At 39.6% G+C, this 22,738-nt stretch overlaps 2 protein-coding genes across 4 annotated transcripts; one reads left to right on the forward strand and one right to left on the reverse strand.

Annotated features, from left to right (window-relative positions):
• Positions 1 to 1,133: 1,133 nt before the first annotated feature.
• On the reverse strand, positions 1,134 to 8,735 carry LOC111321411 (heterogeneous nuclear ribonucleoprotein A1-like 2). 3 transcript variants are annotated; one of them, XR_015999977.1, is made up of 5 exons: positions 7,791 to 8,735; positions 3,835 to 3,941; positions 2,705 to 2,754; positions 2,137 to 2,197; positions 1,134 to 1,220 (listed from the first exon to the last, which is right to left on the reverse strand). XR_015999977.1 is itself a non-coding variant. In XM_022924287.2 (2 exons), exon 1 carries the CDS (start codon positions 8,663 to 8,665, stop codon positions 7,802 to 7,804), a length of 864 nt encoding a protein of 287 aa, XP_022780022.1. In that variant the 5' UTR covers positions 8,666 to 8,734; the 3' UTR covers positions 6,827 to 7,353; positions 7,791 to 7,801. The 3 variants fall into 3 exon arrangements, 1 of the variants encoding a protein (XP_022780022.1); XR_015999976.1 differs by having other exon boundaries at positions 1,134 to 2,197; XM_022924287.2 differs by lacking the exons at positions 1,134 to 1,220; positions 2,137 to 2,197; positions 2,705 to 2,754; positions 3,835 to 3,941 and adding an exon at positions 6,827 to 7,353 and having other exon boundaries at positions 7,791 to 8,734.
• Positions 8,736 to 20,573: 11,838 nt separating this feature from the next.
• On the forward strand, positions 20,574 to 22,738 carry LOC148732589 (uncharacterized). Its single transcript, XM_088759056.1, has one exon. It carries the CDS (start codon positions 21,013 to 21,015, stop codon positions 22,630 to 22,632), a length of 1,620 nt encoding a protein of 539 aa, XP_088615182.1. The 5' UTR covers positions 20,574 to 21,012; the 3' UTR covers positions 22,633 to 22,738.

Below are 22,738 nucleotides of genomic sequence, written 5' to 3' on the forward strand. Positions count from 1 at the left end.
ACTGGACGTTAATGGGTTAAGGGCCTTAATATCCTTAAAAGGGACACAAGTTTACTGGCTAAAGCAAATGATGGAAAGAGGGCTTACAAGTGATCAAGCTTGTACACTAATTAAAGAGTACTGGCCCTCTATCAGCTCTTCAAACTGTGAATCAGAGGACAGTGATACTGAGTAATACATGAAGTTTTTTCTCCAATGTGAAAGGACTGCCATACACCACGTTATGTTGTTTCATTATGCCATCATTTTGATAATAAATTATATTTGACTTGTTGTTGATTCATTCAGTGTCGTTTCTTTTTTGTGGAATGGAAATTGGAATGCACAAAAATACATGCCCCGTCAGAAATGGTTGCACAATTTTATGCAGTCCCCCATTTTTAGGTGCACAAAAAGGTATGACCCCCCACCCCATTTGCACCAGCCCACCCCCCTCTAATAAATGACCAGTCCCTTATGCTACTATGCCACATGTATGCCACACAAGAGGTAACCAGGTGACCCCATTCACAATAAAGCCATAAAACATGTTTCAAAGCTGTTATTTTCAGTACAGTTGAAATTGTTTCCTTGATAGAAGCTGCCCAGACTGATGTTTGTATCACTATGAAAACAAACATTAGTGATTACTTGAACCATTTGTCAAACTTACTCTCAAGTTTTCCATTATGGATTTTATCCAGTCAAAACTGGTTTAACTAAACATGCTTGCTTGTGTGAATGGGGCACAACACTTACCATACACCAAAATGTTATTAAGAGACACCCCCAACTCCAGGAAGGATATTACTGTCCTATGACAGGTGGCAGCATTTTTCTGATCCTTGGGAAAATTTGATGTCACATCTGGTTTGCAAACTGCTGAAACTAAATTTCAAACAAGACTCCCATTGACACTGCAAATGGCCAGAGTGATCTTCTACATGTGCAAGAACCCTGTTAATTTTAGAGTCATATTTTCTATTGTGAACAGAAGTTAAAGTTTTCCTTCAAAAGTTGCAATAAAATTGGATGTTGATTCATGCTTTTCCTCCACAAATGTGGACCCTGTTGAGGCTTAGAATTAGGCAGAGGACAGTTGTTTGTACATCCTAACATAAACAGGAGATGAAGGTAACACAAATGAAGCAGTATTTCTTGAAAAAGAAACAGTCTTTTTATTCAGAATACAATTATTAAAATCATCATCAAAGAATCATCTTCCATCTCTTTTTGCATACCTAGCAAAATGAAAAAAAAGGAAAAGAGGGAGAAGTGTATCAGTAGGAGGGAAAAAGAGCAAAATATTTACCTAAAAAAAAAATTCCAATTTATTGGACACTTCTCAGTCACCATTATATAAGCAGTGTACGAGCCAGTAATAAACTTAAGTTATGCATAGTTATGGTGTCCTTTAGAAAACAGAATAAAAACTGTGGCAAATTTCTACAGCAAATGTTATGCCCAAACTTTGCTGCAGACAAAACTTCCAGGCTACATAAGCCCAGGCTGTGCCAAAGATTCCTGTGTAGCAAAGGGAAGATAGCACACTATCAGCAGATTCAGTTATTGGAACTGGAGTAGGTTGTAAAAATTTTCAGAACCTGTAAGTTCCACCAGAGGTAAGTGAGATTGGTCTGAGGAAAAGTCTTATGCTTTGATATCATATACCATGTAATATTAAATCTCCCATACAAAGACAATAGTGGAAAATGTCAATCGCAAAAGCACAAAAGCATGTTTGAAATTTTGTTTCACTTCTGGCCTGGCTTGTAATTCATTCTTTTTTTAAAGTAAACAATGTAAAAACCTCTGTACCATATGGGCAAATGTTAAAAGTTAAAATAAAAGGCAATCTTTGACTGCATGTGTCTACTGTTGTTTAGCTGTATAGTATTGCAGTAAAGAGCAATGTGGTGTAAAATGCAGAGTGGTTAATGAACAGCTCTTGTAAAATTCCAAACTTGTGTGCACTTGTCAATTGACAGGCCGAGAAAAGTCAGAAAAATAATAGAATAGGTACATGTATTAAATGTGCATCAAATTTAGGTTTTTATTTTCTTTTGTTTTCCTCTTTGTTTTCATTTGAATTTAAATTCTTCTTCAAAGGATATGTTAGATATGTTTAGAGTAAATGTTTGATGTTTGACAACCTACCTCTTATGTTCTAATCAATGACAATGTCAAAATGCAGAGGTGAGCCCCTAAAAAAATTTAACTAGACCAAAATAAAACCAAAAATGATTCAGAAGAAACTGAAGCAGATTACTTTGACAATGACCAGTGTTGGAACTGAACCAGGAAGGCACAGTAGGCACAGAAAAGGTGTCCTCTGCAGAAATGACACCTAAAGTCACTGTCATGTTTATTTTGATTAGAATCCATGGAAACCTTTTGTTACCAGAGACAGTATTGGGGGAAAGTTCACTGCTAAGGACTGCTGGTATGATATGCAAGGATGAGAAACATAAACTTAGGAGGAGTTAATTCTATTAAGCATTCATGCAAACAAGCCTCAGAATAATCTATCCTTTCACTACCATGCCATAATATCTCTACTTAGAACAGTGGTCTGAAAACACTACTTAAATGGCAACAACCCCCCTTAGCATACAATAAAATTGGGATAAATTACACAAATTGGCTTTAAAATGTTCCTTTAGGTTGCAAACCCTGGCCAAGTTTCAACAACCCCCTCCTCATTACTGATTACAAAAATGAATACCTGTATCCACTAGAATTCCTTGCATAAGTATTAAAATGAAATGTTTCCATCTGCAAATAATAAATGGATTCAGATCTCTGCTGTCTATCAAAAGCAATTTACTATAAAGAAACTGCTTAACAAGGAAACAAAAAATTCTTTAATCAAATTATTTTACCTGTTTAAAGCCCAACCATGTTTTGCAAAGAGTCACCAGGGACCATAGTCAAATTTAATGTGCTATCATTGGTTCCATTGAGGCTCAACTTTTTCCTTGCCTTATAATTGTTCAAATTAGTTTGATGTTTATTTTCCCTTAGTGTTGGAATGATTAATTGTAATCTTTGCTGCACCCCATCCCCTTGCAATGGAGTTGCAAAAAGTGGCAGGAGACAGTCAAAACAAAGAGGCATAAATGACCCTTATGGGTTTATTACAATTACAATTTATCACTTATAGAGCGCTATTTACAATGACAGATCAACAACGCTTTACAATCAATCCTAACCTGCCCATCCCACCCCAGGGGAGGACATCCATCACACAGTAATCTCGTGCGTGGGAAATTAACGTCTCCTACCCCTAAACCTGTAGGAGACGGGACCTCCATTTATTCGTCCCCATCCGAGAAGACTAGAATATCTAACCATTTCTTGATGTTATAGAAAGGAAGCATATTCTTCTCAATTATTTTAAGACCTTGAGTGTTGGTCCGGCCGGGGCTCGAACCCTCGACCTCCCGCACAATAGTCCAACGCTCTATCCATTGAGCTAACCAGGAGGCAGTTTATTTATTTTTCTCTCTCAGCTCTCAAAATAAACAAGGCATTATTGATTCTCAATAAAGCAAAACCTTTTCGCTATATAATAAATCCTTTATTTACCAAGCTTGTTTGGTCAAGATGGCTGGCTATTAGCATCAATTCTTTTTTTAAAACAACTTCATCTCTTTCCAAAACAAGAACTCCACCAATATCTAGCCATTTTGACCTCATTCTTAGTCAATAATGCATAATTAATTAAGAAAACTTAACCAGGAATGTGTTGTAGGATTTTGATGAACCATGTTTGTGCCATTACTTGTTAAGTGACATAAGTTCGTCTCCATCTTAGAGAGGTACAGAAATCATGAAATTTTGTTAAATACAAACCCAGTCTTCTCTTTCCAGTGATCTCTATTCCTTGGTTGGTGTTCCTTCAGGATAAAAGGCCACTACCTTCAGTTTCCCACCAGGCACTCTACCAAATGAGAGTTTGCCTGTTGTAGTAGAACCCAAAAAGATTACTTTATCTTTGCAGGTAGTTAAAGTGCACCTACACCCAAAAAATTTTTTTCGCTTAACGAAGTAAGCTTATTTTTTTGAGTATTTCTGCGCAAAAATTTTTTTATTTGCTCAAATCTTCAATTTTCTATGCCCAGTCAAAATACGGAAAATCGGCCGCCATCTTGCCCCACGACCGAGTTTAAAGAAGAATGGCTCTAGCGGGTAATGTGACGTCAAATCGAGAACACGAAAGTCTGCATCTCACACATTTTCACTTGTTTGGGAAGATTGTCGTCGATATCGTCCAAAATATGCCGACTAGGTGTGTTGTATGAAGATTGTATGGAGCGCGATACCCTCTTGCAAATTTCGCACGTTGCTACATCCTTCTACAACACACTTAGTCGGCATATTTTCGGACAATTATCAACTACAACCTTCCCAAACAAGTGAAAATGTGTGAAAAGCAGACTTTCGTGTTCTCGATTTGACGTCACATTACCCACTAGAGCCATTCCTCTTTAAACTCGGTCGTGGGGCAAGATGGCGGCCGATTTTCCGTATTTTGACTGGGCATAGAAAATTGAAGATTTGAGCAAATAAAAAAATTTTTGCGCAGAAATACTCAAAAAAATAAGCTTACTTCGTTAAGCGAAATAAATTTTTTGGGTGTAGGTGCACTTTAAAAATGGTACTATTTATTTCTTTTACTCCCCTGTGAATAAAAAAGATCTTTATTCACCATTAGTTGCAACAGAGCTTCCAAAGAATAACGAATATCAACTCGGAGTTATTTTATGACCAATGGATCTGTTTTAAAAAGGCCACTGATACTTTCACTACCACTGGTTAAGATTGAAAAGATGTTTGGTTTTTTTTTTTCCTAGAGTAAAGGAAGTTTGCCAAACCAGAAATAGCATATGGCTCATAACATGTTCTTCTAATACACCAGCTTTTTTTTTTTTTTTATCAAAGGAAAGTTACATTTCCAGTATTCTGGACACAACAATTTACCATACTTTGAAAATTGGAAGTTTTCAAAAACACAAACCAATCTGTTCAGATTATAAAACTGGGCCAATTTTTTATTGTCTAATTTATACATCCTTCCTTTCAATACAACTCATTGGGTTTGGCTGTTTCATTCTCAAATATGATGTAGAATAGTAACCTGCTTAGAAAGTTTATCAGCAATTCAAGGCATAATTGATCAAGTTAAATTTATTCCAAAGCATGGTTACAAAAATAGAAACAAATTATGCACTTCCATCTGCCTTCATGGCAATTTCTTCACAGTTGTCTATTTTCAACAAATAGGTTTAAAGGAAAGATACATTTAAATAAATTAGACATGCCCTTATAATATAAACTGTTAATCATCTTTATAACAATCCACAACTCTCAAATCTACAGAAGTGCTATTATCTTAGGAACAACCTGAATCAGGTTTTTATTTTGTGTGTTTCACCATAAACCACAAACTGGCATCTGCAGAACCATTAGGTGATCACCTACTAGCTGAGCTATGGCTGGGAATGGACCTGACTGTCAATCTTCTAACATGGCAGGTATGTTGTTGCAAATCCAAGCAAATACATAAACTGTTAATGATATTGACTGCATTTTAAAATTTCAAAGGGTTACAAAATTGTTAGAAAAATGTCATCAAATGTGGTAACAATTCAACAGCCAATGCCGCTATTTTGCTTAGAAAAGTGGCATAGGGTTTATGTATGACACATGATTAAGCCCTAAATTGATATGATAGGCATGAATTTTATAGAAAATCGTGACTCATGAAAATATGAATCAGTGTAAGGTGGGATCATACATGAGCCCTTAATTTTTCCATTGTGAAAACCTCACGAATTCCCTGAAACTGAGCACACAAGTAGAGAGATTTCATGCATCCTTATTTAAATTTGCAATGTCTGAAATCTTGATTGTAAGTAATGTATGAATTTTGTGCATGAAAAAAAGTTGTAAAATTTATAAAAATATGTGCATGACATAGGATCAGGACCCCTCCTTTACTTCTGACCCTTGGAAACCTGGCTGCTTACCTGTGAGGCAACATAACCTCACTCCCATTTTGTCCATCTCTTGAATATCCGTTTGAACAATTTGAAGCTCCAAGAAAAGGCATTCTTGATTCAGACAAATAATTCCTTTTTTCACTAACCAACGCAGCAGCTATTTGTGAGACATACCCTTGTGTTTTGCAAGTACAACCAGGTGGTTGAGTACTCTTCAAGTTGAACACATCCACAGCACATTTGAAGACAATTTTCTAATGCTCAGGTATCCATTTGAAATCTCAAAATGCCTTAAATGTTGATTTCATATAAATAATTTTTGATGGCAAAGAATAAAATTTCATGGTTATGAGAGAATACATAGAGATCAAGTTAACAGCTAAAATGGGAACTTACTGCCTTGTAGGAGTTCTTCAAAATCAAACCATCTCATCTCACTACTTTTTTTTTGCAAAAAAAAAAGTCATCTTAGCACTACCCAGTAGATGGGCCTAAAGAGTTCTCCACATCAATCCTTTGATTTACAGTAAATAAGAACATTCATATATCTTTGGATTGAGAGCCCATGTGAAAAGAGTAGAAATGATGAAAATAATGTCATGTCAAGCCAATCTCGTGTGAGAAAATAATCTGAATGTAAGACAGTTGACTAAGTAGGCAGTTATTTTCCAGTTGAAAAAAGCTATTTCACATGGTTCTACAGTACATAAGATAATTACAGGGTATTACTTATACAAAAATCTACCAACAATCCCACAATCCTCTGAGGTTTACTTATTAATCACATCTTCAAAGATACCTCAGACTTCTTAGTTTGGTACAAGAATAAGCAACTCTAAAAATATGAACAAATCCTTTATTCTTAACCAACAAAGCTTTAATAATGGCCATGCTTGTGTACACATCATAATACAAGTCAGAAAACAACTCTAAATCCTAGATTACACTTCCCAACAAAGGAAAACAATTAAAATAATTGTTCTTGCCCATTTTCAAAGCAAGAGTGCTGATAAGTTTCATCTTATCCATCATACAGACAAATATTAGATTGAAGGATGTTCAAGTAATTTGAAGCTTAAACTTACACTTGTGCTTTAAAAAGACCTAGGATATAGAAAGGTCTACCTCTTAAAAATAGTGTGATGTTGATATCATCAAGAAAGAATAGTAATAAAAGTATTTCTCGTTAAAATCATGCAACATAGTCTACTGTGTGGATTACAAATGAAAGATGCCTGCAATTCTGAAGTAGCTTAAACTGCATCTATATGCTTGATCAACTGTAACTGCAACACTCTGATTCTTGGGTAGCCTAGGTCCTGGGTGCCTTAGTGTAATTTATGCCTGGCTATGTTGACTTAAGACAAACCTAAGTATCAAAACAGATCAAACTTAGTCTTCTTAGGACAAAAACAGGTAGTATGATGATGACCTCATCCTCTGTTGAACTTACCAACTACTTTGAACCTGATTTCAATAAAATTCAGCTTTTGCTAGAGGAAAAGCTTCAAGTTATTGAAATGCCACAAACATTGAGGAGGAAAACTTCACCTCCAGTACCATGATAATAAGTGAATGGCTTGTGTGGATAACAGTAGGGTGTGACAAAATCTAACATCACGAACAGGTACTATCATAACAGTAATAATCAGTAATTTTCGAGAAAAACATCCAGAATTCATGCTAGTTGACAATAAATGAATTTTGAGGGTTGTTCATTAAACCTGACAAGCTGATTAGGAAGAAACATCTTGAATGAAAATTAGGAAAAATATGATCAATACAAGCAACATTGAAATGTCTCACCTGTTTTACTTTTAGTATGGCTTGTATCTAGGATTTCTGTAACCAGCCTGAGGGCCATAATTAGAAGGTGCTTGTTGATAGCCACCCATGTTACCGTAATAATCACCTCCATAACCGGCATAGCTACCATAACTAGGATCACTATAACCGCTGCCGTCTCCATAGCCGTCATAGCCACCTCCTGAGTATCCACCATACCCACCGGCTGCTTGATAGCTGCCTCCCATGCCTCCGCCGCGACCACGGCTACCATAACCTCCACGACCACCTCCGCGACCACCGCGTCCTCTCTGTCCCTGAGAACCTGATTTGTCCTTGGGCTCAGCTTTCTTGATTTCCACGTTTTTTCCATTGATACCGACCTGTTTGATGCAGCATAGTTCATCGACAATGTCTTCGTCCTCAAATTCAACAAAACAGAAACCACGATGTTTGGTCTCGTCCTCTTTTTTCATGATTAATTCCACGTTGGTAGGTGCAATGCCGCGAACTCGATCAGCCAAAGACTGCTTTATACTCTCGGCGTCGGCCTCGTCTGGTAAGCCACCGATGAAAATTTTCTTTGTTTTTAGATGAGCTGTCGAGCTTTGATCATCTCTAGGAATGGCTCGTTTCACTTCAACTTCTTTTCCGTCGATAAAGTGTGGGCCTTTTTCTTTCTTGTCTCCTAACACTTTAAGGACACTCTCTTCGTCTTCAAAGGTAACATAACCAAATCCTCTTGACTCTTTGGTCTGGCTTCGGATCACAACACAATCTGTCATAGCACCATACTGTTCAAAGTATGACTTTAAAGTGTCATCTTCGGTATCTCTCTTTAAGCCACCGACAAAAAGCTTTTTCAGTCGTTCATCGTTGTCCTTTGGGTTTGCCATTTTCTAAAGTCTTCCAACGGTCGTTCTTTCCGCGTCGAAGTCACGCTTTCCACAAACGAATTCTTGAGTCAAGAATGCGCACGCGCAATACCCATTCAAAAAGATAATAAAGCCCTGGAAACGAGACTTGTTCCCAGAGGTCAGGAATGCGCTTGCGCAATAAACGACTCAGTGGTCCGTTCTCTTCTGGGTAAAGCGTTCATGTTAGGTCCATATCATGTCCCAATAACTAATACACATTAATACTCAACAATTATTCGCCGAAGGCGAGGTGAATATCGTCGATTATTCGACAATATTCACCTCGCCCTCTGCGAATAATTGTTTTAGTATAATTTCAGAGCTAAACAACAGAGAAATTCCTAAAATCATAACATTTTAGTAACATTTATTAACATTTTAGTTTAACATTTTTTAGTATAATTTCAGAGCTGAGCAAAGGGTTTCCAGCAATCTGATTGGTCGAGCCGTTCCTTATATGACGCTATATAAACCGCTCCACGCGGTTTATATAAAATGTTAAAATAAAATGTTAATAAATGTTACTAAAATGTTATGATTTTAGAAATTTCTCTGTTGTTCAGCTCTGAAATTATACTAAAACAATTATTCGCAGAGGGCGAGGTGAATATTGTCGAATAATCCCCGAGACGAAGTCGAGGGGATTATTCGACAATATTCACCGAACCTGAGGCGAATAATTGTTAAATATAAACCGCGCGGAGCGGTTTATGAAACGTCATATAACGAACCGCTCGACCAATCAGATTCCTGGAAACTCTTTCTTCAGCTCTGAACTTATACTAATAACTATTATAACATTCATGTATGTTGTACGATATGTCCTATGTAACCTTGTTCTATCAGTTAACTTTGTCCTACCTCATTAACCCCCATCTACCCTAATTTACCCATGTTTTACTACGTTTACCCCCATATACCCTTGATGTTCTACCGCGTTAACCCTTATCTACCCAAGGTAACCCATGTTCTACCACGTTTACCCCCATCCACCCTAGATAACCCATGTTCTACCACGTTTACCCAAATCTACCCTTAGTTAGCCATGTTCTACCACTTTAACCCTCATCTACCCTAGGTAACCCATGTTGTACCACGTTTACCCCCATCCACCCTAGGTAACCCATGTTCTACCCCGTTTACTCCCATCTAACCTTGGTTAGCCATATTCTACCACGTTCACCCTCATCTACCCTAGGTAACCCATGTTCTACCACGTTTACCCAAATCTACCCTTGGTTAGCCATGTTCAACCACGTTCACCCTCATCTACCCTAGGTAACCCATGTTCTACCACGTTTACCCCCATCTACCCTTGGTTAGCCATATTCTACCACGTTCACCCTCATCTACCTTAGGTAACCCATGTTCTACCACGTTTATCACAATCTACCCTTGGTTAGCCATATTCTACCACGTTCACCCTCATCTACCCTAGGTAAACCATGTTCTACCACGTTTACTCACAGCTACCCTTCCTTGGCCATGTTCTACCACGTTCACTCTGATCTACCCTAGGTAACCCATGTTCTACCACGTTTTCCCCCATCTACCCTTGGTTAGCCATGTTCTACCACGTTCACCCTCATGTACCCTAGCTAACCCATGTTCTACCATATTTACCATCATCTACCCTTGGTAACCCATGTTCTACCCCGTTTACCCCTATCTACCCTTGGTTAGCCATGTTCTACCACGTTTACCCCCTTCTACCCTAGGTAAGCCATTCTGTACCACGTTTACTCCCATCAACCCTTGATTGACCACGTTCTACCACGTTAACCTTCATCGATCACTTCACGTGCACCTCCGCCAATGTAATTTATTGGATAACTAGCACTTATTGCGAAAAGATTTACATCGGCGAAACAGGCAGAAGACTAGGTGACCGATTCCGAGAACACCTTCGCGACGTGGAGAGGAATGACAAGGACACATCGAAACCAGTCGCTAGACATTTTAATTTACCCAATTATTCTAAGCAACATATGGTGATCTGCGGTCTTTCCTTACACTTAGGTAGCACGGAAAGCCGCAAAACTCTTGAACAAAGGCTCATCTTTCAAACCGGCAGTCTAAATCCCACAGGTATCAACGAACGCTTTTCATTCCACTAATTTATTCGTGTTTTTCTCGTTGCCATGTTCCCACCAATCACGTAGCTCCATTTTCTGCCTTTAAAAGCACACACAACCCACAATTCCTCCATTCGCTCCGACGAAGGGCTAACGCTCGAAACGTCAGCTTTTATAACCGTAACGGTGGCCAACTTACCATTTCAACTTTGTTGATATATTCAAATTATAACCTTCATCTACCCTAATTTAGTAATTTTCTTCCACGTTAGCCCTCATCTATTGTAACTGTCGGTAATAAATACTGTCCTGAAGATTAAAAGCGCTCGGCCTCGTAGAATTGTTTGTACCTTTAATCACTCCTTAGGTTCCTTGTTACATCGCCTTCCGTTTCCGTTTAGTCTTTCCGTTTATATAGGACGAGTAAAACCGTTGACAATAAGATCCTGAAAGCAAATTTCACGCCCCGAAATTCGTTTAGGTTGGCCAAGGTACAACCTTGTCTCGAAAAGTGAAAACATGTGTCACTTGTCCGAGCGAAGACTGGTAACAAAATTTAAACTAAAGGCCGCGGTACTAATCTGCTGCGATAGCATTAACATCTATCCTACGTGAGCCATGTTCTACCACGTTTATCCCCATTTACCCTATTAATATAGGGTAAATGGGGGTAAACGCGATGGTCTACCACGTTAACCCTCATATATCCTAGGTAACCCATGTCTTTCCACGTTCACCCCATTTTCCTTACTTTCAAGCAGTGTTACACCTCGTCGGAATGATGGCTTATCACTAATCGCATGCAAAAAAAAAAACATGGATTAAGAGGCGTATCGAAGAACAAGTTGACGGCCTATAAAGGTCACTTGGAATCTAGAAAAGGCTGAGGGGATCAGAATTCCTATCGTATACAGGAACTCTGCAAATACGTGGAACATGGACAAATTGTTATTCGTTTTTATTTACAAGTGTAATAAAAGTTACAAATCTAACTGATGTTGAGCTATCTGCGGAAAACATTTCTTTATTATACACTTTTGTAATTAGGTCAAAATCATCATGACAAAAGCCCTTTGATCTCTCATCTGGATAAGCTGCACAGATAGCTGCCAACTTGGCGCGCACACACACACACACACACACACACACACACAGAACAAAAAATTCAGTGTACACTCGTCTCAATTCGGACTAACATAATAAGTGCCCTGCTCGGTTCTTTTTCCGCTACGATGCCTATATCGCCTGCGTTCGCCTCAGTTACAATCTTAAGAATGACCCCCTCGCACCCTAAACTTGTTTAACTTTTGAAAATTGGGAAAAGAAGCGTTAAGTAGCGCTTCCAAAGTAGATTGAAAATCACTTTACATTTTCCTTTATTTTCCTATGAATGGAAGAGAAGATAAAAGCCATGAGCAACCCTTCTAAAGCTGTACTTTATGCATGCTGTTTCCATAGACTTAATGCTATCTTTTTCACCCTGTACATCTCCGTTCCTTCTTTCTCTTCAGCGTAACATCGCTCGTTTATCGTTTTATCTTGTAAAAAGTTCTTGAAGTAATAATTTGCCTTGAGTGTAATAAGTTTCAGGTCATTTGGGATTTGATAGACAATATAAGGGACTAGAAATTCCATTGATAACGCACTTACAAAAGAATTGATTAATTATTTTTTCAGGGGAAAAGATGCCTAACTAAAGTGCGTTTCGCAAAAGTTTAGATAAGAAACATCGGGAAGGGTGACGGGATTCTTAACGATAACAAAAGTCCAACTTCGAGCATTTATGCAGTTAGTTTACCCAAGAGAGAAACGCCCCTGGTATCACGAATAAGTACATTTACAAAGTAAAGTAATGCAAGTTTTTATTATTTAAGTTACTGTTTCTAACTGAAGTCAATGGAAGAAGGTTTGGAGTGATATCTCTTGGGAAAAATCCAATCACCTAAAAGTATGACCTAATACAAGAAAACTAATTAACTACGGGTCACTATTATAAGCCGGCCAGATCTGTTTTTCTTTTCTACGGAGGACATTTCGTCACCAATCAGAACTGTAAACTAGATCGATCATTTCTCAGGCGGAACTGCATGTTCTGGTAAATTTTTGTAATTTAAAAAAAAAAAACATGGATTTACAGGCGTATTGAACAACAAATTGACGGCTTACTAGTACAATATTTTGCGAAACCAGGCGAGATGTAACGAAATTAAAAGAATAATGCAGGTATATTTTCTAATAAGTTAAAGTTAACTTTCACGAGGATTTTGGAGTAATCTTCAATTAATGAGAAGGATTTTTATTCATTTTGCAAAGTAGTAAGATAAGAAGGGTTACTATTTTTTGAAATCAACTATTTTCACCCTGCGGAGAAAACGTGACGCCTTTCATGTCACAAAAATACATTTAACCATTTCAAATCAGTATTTCACCGAGGACTTTTGCCTTCTTTTATTTTTTAAATCGTATTTAAGTAAGTGCGAAATCGACCATTTTCACCCTTCAATACCAATGTCTTTCTATTCAGGTCAAAAAAATACGTTCAAAAGTCACTATCCGAGGGCAAATATGCTATTTTAAAGAACATCAAATTTCCAAGGTGCAACTATCACACCGATAAATAATCTATTGTCTTTATTGTTCACCACTAAATTTTCTTCCTCGCGCCAGTTGAAAACCAGCCAAAACCCGCTAAGTGCAGATCAATCAAATATTTATTCATGCGTACAGCCTGTCACAAATGTCACTAATTCGGTAGAACATAGGTTACCTAGGGTAGATGAGAGTGAACGTGGTAGAACATGGGTTACCTAGGGTAGATGGCGGTAAACGAGGTAGAATATGGTTCATCAAGGGTAGATGGGGGTAAACGTGGTAGAACATGGCTAACCTAGGTTAGCTACGTTCTACCACGTTCACCCTCATGTACCCTAGGTAACCCATGTTCTACCACGTTTATCCTCATCTACCCTAGGTAACCCATGTTCTACCACGGTTACCCTCATCTACCCTAGATTAGCCATGTTCCACATTGTTTACCCCCATCTACCCTTTGTTAGTCTTGTTCTACCACGTTCACCCTCATCTACCCTAGGTAACCCATGTTCTACCACGTTTACCCACATCTACCCTTGGTTATCCATGTTCTACCACGTTCACCCTCATCTACCCTAGGTAACCCATGTTCTACCACGTTTACCCTCATCTACCATAGATTAGCCATGTTCCACCCTGTTTACCCCCATCTACCCTAGATTAGCCATGTTCCATCCTGTTTACCCCCATCTACCCTTAGTTAGTCTTGTTTTACCGCCTTCACCCTCATCTACCCTAGGTAACCCATGTACTACCACGTTTACTCCCATCTACCCTAGGTAACCCAGGTTCTACCACGTTTACCCCCATCTACCCTTGGGTAGATGGGGATAAACGGGGTAGAACCTGGGTTACCTAGGGTAGATGAGGGTGAACGTGGTAGAACATGGATAACCAAGGGTAGATGGGGGTGAACGTGGTAGAAAATGGGTTACCTAGGGTAGATGAGGGTGAACGTGGTAGAACATGGATAACCAAGGGTAGATGGGGGTGAACGTGGTAGAAAATGGGTTACCAAGGGTACATGAGGGTGAACGTGGTAGAACATGGATAACCAAGGGTAGATGGGGGTGAACGTGGTAGAAAATGGGTTACCTAGGGTAGATGAGGGTGAACGTGGTAGAACATGGATAACCAAGGGTAGATGGGGGTGAACGTGGTAGAAAATGGGTTACCAAGGGTACATGAGGTAGAACATGGCATGGTAGAACATGGCTAACCAAGGGTAGATGGGGGTAAACGTGGTAGAACATGGGTTACCTAGGGTAGATGAGGGTGAAAGTGGTAGAACATGGCTAACCAAGGGTAAACGGAGGTAAACGTGGTAGAACATGAGTTACTCAAGGTAGACGAGGGTTAATGTGGTAGAACATGGGTTACCTAGGATAGATGAGGGTGAACGTGGTAGAACATGGATAACCAAGGTGTAAACGTGGCGTAAACGTGGTAGAACATGGGTTACCTAGGATAGATGAGGATAAACGTGGTAGAACATGGGTTACCTAGGGTAGATGAGGGTGAACGTGGTAGAACATGGGTTACCTAGGGTAGATGAGGATAAACGTGGTAGAACTTGGGTTACCTAGGGTACATGAGGTTGAACGTGGTAGAACATGGCTAACCAAGGGTAGATAGGGGTAAACGTTGTAGAACATGGGTTACCCAGGAGAGATGAGGATAAACGTGGTAGAACATGGGTTACCTAGGGTACATGAGGGTGAACGTGGTAGAACATGTCTAACCAAGGGTAGATGGGGGTAAACGTGGTAGAACATGGGTTATATAGGGTAGATGAGGGTGAACGTGGTAGAACATGGCTAACAAAGGGTTGATGGGGGGTAAACGTGGTAGAACATGGGTTACCTAGGGTAAATGAGGGTGAAAGTGGTAGAACATGGCTAAGAAAGGGTAGATGGGGGTAAACGCGGTAGAACATGGCTAACCTAGGGTAGATGAGGGTACACGTGGTAGAACATGGGTTACCTAGGGTAGCTGGGGGTAAACGTGGTACAACATGGGTTACCTAGGGTAGGTGGGGGTAAACGTGGTAGAGCATGGGTTACTTAGGGTAGATGAGGGTGAACGTGGTAGGACATGGCTAACCGAGGGTAGATGAAGGTAAAAGTGGTAGAACATGGGTTACCTTGGGTAGATGAGGGTGAATGTGGTAGAACATGGGTTATCTAGCGTAGATAAGGGTGAACGTGATAGAACATGGATTACCTAGGGTAGATGGTGTTAGACGTGGTAGAACATGGGTTACCTAGGGTAAATGGGGGTAAACGTGGTACAACATGGGTTACCTAGGGTAGGTGGGGGGTAAACGTGGTAGAGCATGGGTTACTTAGGGTAGATGAGGATGAATGTGGTAGAACATGGCTAAGCAAGGGTAGATGAAGGTAAACGTGGTAGAACATGGGTTACCTAGGGTAGATGAGGGTGAAAGTGGTAGAACATGGGTTACCTAGCGTAGATAAGAGTGAACGTGATAGAACATGGATTACCTAGGGTAGATGGTGTTAGACGTGGTAGAACATGGGTTACCTAGGGTAGATGGGGGTAAACGTGGTAGAACATGGTTTATCTAGTGTAGATGAGGGTGAACGTGGTAGAACATGGGTTACCTAGGGTAGATGGGTTTGAACGTGGTAGAGCCTGGGTTACCTAGGGTAGATGAGGGTTAACGCGGTAGAACATGGTTAATGAAGGGTATATGGGGGTAAACATAGTAGATCATGGGTGAATTAGGGTAGATGGAGGTTAGTGAGGTAGAATAAAGGTAACTGATAGAACAAGGTCACATAGGACATATCGTGCAACATACATATATATATATAGATCAATTTCTATAGCGCATTTCCATGTAAATGCTCTAATGCGCTTTACAACACTGTGCGGGGGACTTTTCCAGACTGCCGGCGGCAGTTTACAATTAATAAAGGAGAAATTTTTACAGATGGCCCCTCCCCCCCTTCCCAGTAAACAGGCCAGACCACATCACAGTAATCTCGTGATGTGGGTTCTTTAACGTCCCTTGCCGAAATTAACTAATTGATAGGTGCAGGAGACGGGACCTCCGGCTTTACGTCCTATCCGAGAAGACGAAGCAATGTGAGTGAAGCGTCTTGCTTAAGGACACAACGTCAAGCCCCAGCCAGGACTTGAACCCGGGCCATCTGACCTAGAGTCCAGCGCACTGACCACTGGACTACTCACGCCTCACAACATGAATGAATGTTATAACATGAATGTTATAACATGAATGTTATAATACTTAGTATTATTATGTATTAGTTATTAAGACATGATATGGACCTAACATGAACGCTTTACCCTCTTCTGGATCGTGCCTTCTAAAACCAGGTTTCCGAGTAAGGAATAGGTTATTTACTGAACAGTTACTAAATCGTTTACCGAAAAAAAAAAAATTATTCAGTACCTGTCCTTACTCGGAAGCCTGTACGGATTATATACTTCGAAACCCATCTAAAAAAAAAAGGATTAAAGGAGATCATCGCGGGTCGATTTCCGATTACGAAATGCAAATTTTTATGGCGTGCGGTATAATACAATATTGTTGTTATTCAGTATAATTACCGGTAAGATTTTCGCGGACAATCTGATCGATTTCTCTTACATTGTGTGCTGAGACTGAAACTTTTTACCTCAGGCAAAGTTTCGTCGCACGGCCCAAACAAACATAGCGAGTAACAGAGCTTCTTGTTATATGTCCGTATTAAAACACACGAAAGGACTCCAAAGCGCACTTCACTCTGATTGGGCAGAAAAACACAAAGATTTTCTGGCAATCAGATGCCAGAACGACTGCGACCGTTTGGAAGTAGTCTTGTAAGACAATGTACCCAGGGGCTCTTCTGCCCTTAACTTGAAATCGACTCACAGCCCCTGGGTCTCCGAGGATGATATACATTTTTTCGCGAATGATTTATATGTTAAAAATAAACGCAGACAGTACAGGGCCTCATCAGTGCAGTGCTGATGCTGGGACGGGGGAGAACCGATATGGATCCCCAAACGATCCCACACTTGTGGTATCGTCTAAGCCATGCCAGAGTGCTCAAAGTAGAAGAGCCTAGTGAGCTATGCACAATGCTAGCGGCGATGATTCATGAACTAAAACCTAGCTCGGCTAATAAGATGCAAATTAGTTGTAACTCTTGAAATCGCATTTGTTAATTTTATTTTCATTTGTACCCTTGATAATGGGGTCATGAAGTCGCCGAAACGTCGGGATATTATATGGTTTATTATATGGTTTATTATATGGCTGTGTCTTATATGCCAATTTTTTATATTCTTTGTACCTTTTTTTCTTGACCGGTCTAGATGCCGGTCTAGATGCCGGTCTAGATGGGAAAATCTAAACCGCTTTCAATATTGATTTCAGCCAATCAAATTCGTGAATTCAGTAGTTCCCAGTCCTTGTGAGACACAACCATATAATAAATATATATATAGATTCGCAGTCGGAATGAGTTTGCTTAACAGAATACTTATATAAAAATCAGCGCGTGTGATCATGTCATATATCAAGAGACTATGAGTCTCTTGCATATATTTATTTATTCAGTACCATCAGGAGCCCATCAGTGATGGGCTCCTGGTACCATATATTGACTTGGTCCATGCCATCTATATGTTGCACATATATTCTATTCATATATTTATTTGATCCATGCCATATATACTTAACTTTTGCATTTTATTTTTTGGGCACACAATATTGTCCTATACGGCACCCGATAAATTTTTGCGTCGCTAACATATATGACAGATTTCACAAAGTGTATTTGATGCCTCCCTTTAACGGATGGCCGATATTGGGTTGAGAATTCCTGGGCCAATCTTGCCCGCTCGAGATTGCCCGCTTTGATCCCGAGCAAGAAAACACTACGTCCGACAAGTTCTTCGGACGCTCTACCACCGATCGATTAGAGACCTGTTTAACTAGGTCCATTGCACACTGCAAGGATAGGAATTTTGATAGGTGTAGGCTCATGCGCAATTATTATGTAAAAGAAAATGGCAAATGTTCAGCCTAGTGATTTAGAGTGGTTGAAAACTTGGCCGTTTAACAAGGTCCATGCTCACAAATGTCCTACATGCTGCGAAGATAAGAGTGTCTATATGCGATCCTTATGCGGAATGATGATGTAAATGCACATAATTAACTTTAATTTTACACTTGGTGATTTAAGTGAATAAAGATATTATTTTGTGAATGCTAAAGGTATATCAAAACAAAAAGAAAAACTCTGATTATTTCCAAAAGGAATTGAATGGACAACCCGGTTAATCCTTCGAACTCTCTACCACTGAGCAATGGGAGACTTGTCGCAAGCTATACTCTTTAACTAGAAATTTCGATATTTGTAACTTTGTTAAGTCTTATGATGAAGTAACTAAGTATGGTAAATTTTAAGCCTGGTGTTCGATTTTTACGTTGGTATTTCGTGCACTTTTAGTTATCGCTCTCATCCGTGAGACTTTAGTATCCGTGCAACTTTAGTTTTCCTTGTTGTCCGATCATTACGTTAGTATATCTTTTGCAGCGTACCTTTCCTTGTTGTGTGCGATATTTACATTAGTATCTCTTGAAATTGTCTTTTTCCTTGTTGTGGGATTCAGTTTTTACTTAAGTATCTATGGAATTTTGGTTTTCCTTCCTGGTCGATTGTTACGATAGTATCTTTGCACTTTTCTTATTCTATGTAGTTGAGGATTTCTTTACTAACTCGTGTTATTATCTAACCGTGCTTCGCAGAGTACAAATAACGCGCGAAACGAGTACAAATATCACGCGATATTTGTACTCCAGAAATATCCGCGAAATTCGCCCGCACTGAAATAACAGTTTGGCGTGTTGGATAATAAATCTCTTATTAGACGTTTCGTTGTGTAGTATCACTGAATATTTGTACTCGTTATTTGGGGTAAGGTAACGAATCTGATCCAACCGACGCGTCGGCCGACACGTTGGCCGGACCTTATAGAAAGTCTCTGCCTCGCTGGTACTTTCGCTTGGCTCCAAACTTCGACTCGTCGATCTCCACTGTTTTTCCTACACCTCCGATCTCCATGTCAGCGTTCATAATTTTCGTCGAACATACCGTTCGTAAGTCGCTCAGCGCACGGATCACTGTAGGCTTTGAAAGGCTAGTCAGTCTGGCGATGTTACTTCCAGAAGCCTTGATAGCCCACAGGAACATTAGATGAAGCCACGTACTCAGCGGGATGTTGGAACCTTCGAAAAACCAGGTTCGAAAAGCCAGGTTCGACAGCGGCTGTTTGTACAGCATCGGTGGTGTGTCGGTAGTGTGTCGGCCGACGCGTCGTTATTTGTATGTTGACTCACCCTACGGGTAAATACGGCACAACTCGTAAAAATACTAGCCGATACTATACAACAAAACGTTTAATAAGATATATTACTTTTGGTTTCCTTCTAGTCCGATTACTACATTAGTATCTGTTGCACTTTAAGTTCTGCTTCTTTGAATGGTTACGTTAGTATATTGTACGTTTAAACATTCCTTCACTTTCGATTATTAGGCTAGTATAACACTCACTTTTATTTTTGTTTTCTGTACGATTGATACGTTATAATTACGTTCATGTCTCGGTTCATGTCACTTTTTGTTGTTGTGCAATATTTTCTTTGTGTGTGTGTGTGTGTGTGTGTGTGTGTGTGTGTGTGTGTGTGTGTGTGTGTGTAAGTATCTCGTGCAGTTTAGTTTACCTTTATACTGAATTGTAATGTTGGGGTCTCGTGCACTTTTAATTTTCCTACTTGTCCAACTGTTAGTATCTCGTGCACTTTTAGTTTCCACTGAGTGTTTTGAGATTGATACATTAGTACCACGAACACTCCTAGTTTTCCCTGTTGTCCGGATGTTACATTACTATCCCGTGAAATTTTATCCATTTAGAAGTTGGTATCTCACGCATTTAGTCTTCTTTGTTCTCCGATGGTGATGTTGGTATCTCGCGCACTTTTAGTATCTGCTATCGATCCACTCAGCAGATATAGTGTGCGACTCTTAAACTGCGGTGTAATAGTTTTTTCTGGCGATGAAGTCAATTCCCCACATGTCGATATCATCACATAAAGTATGGTGGGCAGCAGTGATAACAGGAGTTTTCTCGACTCAGTTAAATTGAACCCAAGGTGACCAAGGTTGTCACGATTCCTCGCGTTGATCAAGGTCCACAGTTCGAGCAGAGGACGAACATGCAAAAACAAAATTATCCATTTTTAAATGGTACAGTGTGGTCACAAAATTTACTGGTCTCCTGTTTTAATTGAACACTTTTGACATGACTTTAGTCCATATAAACGTTAGTCCATATAATTACGTGTCGTTACACGTGACGAATACATTATTTGATTGGGACTTTTTAGCCAGCTGTATAGAAAAAGAAAATCCTGTCGCGATAACTCTTCGAAATACATGCTAATTTGTGGAGACTTCAGAGATGAGACTGCATCTACATACTGAAATTGTACATAACGTGATCAGCTGTTTCGATACGAAATTTTATGGTTTGAAAGAGGCATCGCATATGAAAATCATAGTAAATCTTCCTACTCGGCTTGAGTTTATGGTGTGTGTTACGACTATGATTTAACTATCGAGAATGATTAGCAGTACACTGATAGAGGTGTTTGGCCAAATCTTTATCGGTTTTACCCGAGGCGTGACAGAGCATTTTAATCCAGAAGAACCCGAATTCACGGCAGAGTCTCTGGGCTACGATCCTCTAGAAAGCACAGGTCTTGAGTGGAATTATCGCCCTGTTGATGAGTTTATTTATCAGGAGTATAGTGAGAGGGGCGACACAGCTGGCTGTTCTTATCTGCCATCAAGAACTCTCGCTGTAAGAGTTATAGACGCGTGCTCCCCAGAGGAAAACGAGGAAACAACACATGATCAGCAAGACGAATATGAGGATATGGCTTGGAAGCGACTCAGACCATCCGCTTTCCGCACAGTTTGTAAATCAATGTACTTTGGAGCTTTAATTTCACTTCTAACTGCCACCATCATAGGCTCACTTTTTATGTTGTTCACTTATCTCTCGTACAAAACTGTGCTCAACTGCCAGTTCCGATCCATGGAATCAATACCAGTTCAATTACAATGGATAAGATGTATCTCTAAAATAATATCTTGCGCCATTCTTTATATATGGTTTCCTGTCAGTATGTTATTCCTATTTCGTCCCTATCAGTTAGTGGGGTTAAAAAGAAAACTCTTTCTGGCCACTGTTTTTGCGTATTGCTTAGATACTCTTTTTCAAGTTGGTCTGCAAGCCTTGAAGATATCCAAGTCCGAGGCATTTGGGTTGCCACAACTGCTGCCCAATCTTTTCTTTCTTTTCAATATATGTTCGCAAGTATATCTAGTAACGACCCATTTTTCGGTTGGCCATTCGAGGAGACAGAGAGCCTCTTTATTTTTACAATTGATTCTTCCCAGCTGTTTGTGTTATATTCTTGGTTTCATCGCGATTTTTTCCATCTACCCTGCATACAACAAACAAAACAAGGGAGGGAAATTGTTAACTGCTGTCTTTGCTCCGCTTGTTGGTATTGTGCTCAAAATCATTTGCAGGATTTCCGTTCAGCGACTAAGAAACGTTACTCATCCAGGAAATTCATATGTTTTAGTGGCGCCAGTGTTTATTGGCTCAGCAATCATGTCACGAGTATTACAAGCAGATCTAAACAGTTTACGATCCATGGTAATTCTTGGGATAATTCACGGAGTTTCGGAAGTCTTAGAACGTAGCATAATGGTCGTTATTGATCACTATTGCCACGTTATTTTGAGAAGGAGATCAGCTCCTTGGGGAAGTTTTCGCACTCCTCGCCGTGAGAGACTAATGGCTGATATCGCCATTATGAGCATGTTGTATGAATCAGTTGGTGTCATGTCTGTTTATGGCGTATTGTACTTATATAAGTTTGTTTACCTACCTAGTAAACCCTTTCAAAAGTTGCTTCAATCGTTTGCCATCCAAACGTCAATTTTAATGGCGATTGAGTGGATTTTTACCAGCGTATCTCTTGCTATCGAGACTCGCTATCAGAACATAGCCGTCATGGCTGTTTGGCGGAAAAGATGGAAACGACATCTGCTTGTGGCAATTGTCAATGCCGTCCCCTTGGCATTATGGTCAAGTGCGTATCTGGCAGAAATTATGCACAAGCGCTTTATACACACCGGCCACCCTTGCAAGATGCCGTTCACTTAAGAGTAAGAAAGATTTCAGAGATTTCCATCAAGACTTTGTGCATTTTGTTAGTCTCCAACTCAATTAATCCGGGATTGACTTTGCATTTGTATCACATGCAATCATT

This window comes from Stylophora pistillata, chromosome 4 (assembly GCF_964205215.1).
Source record: "Stylophora pistillata chromosome 4, jaStyPist1.2, whole genome shotgun sequence".
NCBI classification, from domain to species: domain Eukaryota; kingdom Metazoa; phylum Cnidaria; class Anthozoa; order Scleractinia; family Pocilloporidae; genus Stylophora; species Stylophora pistillata.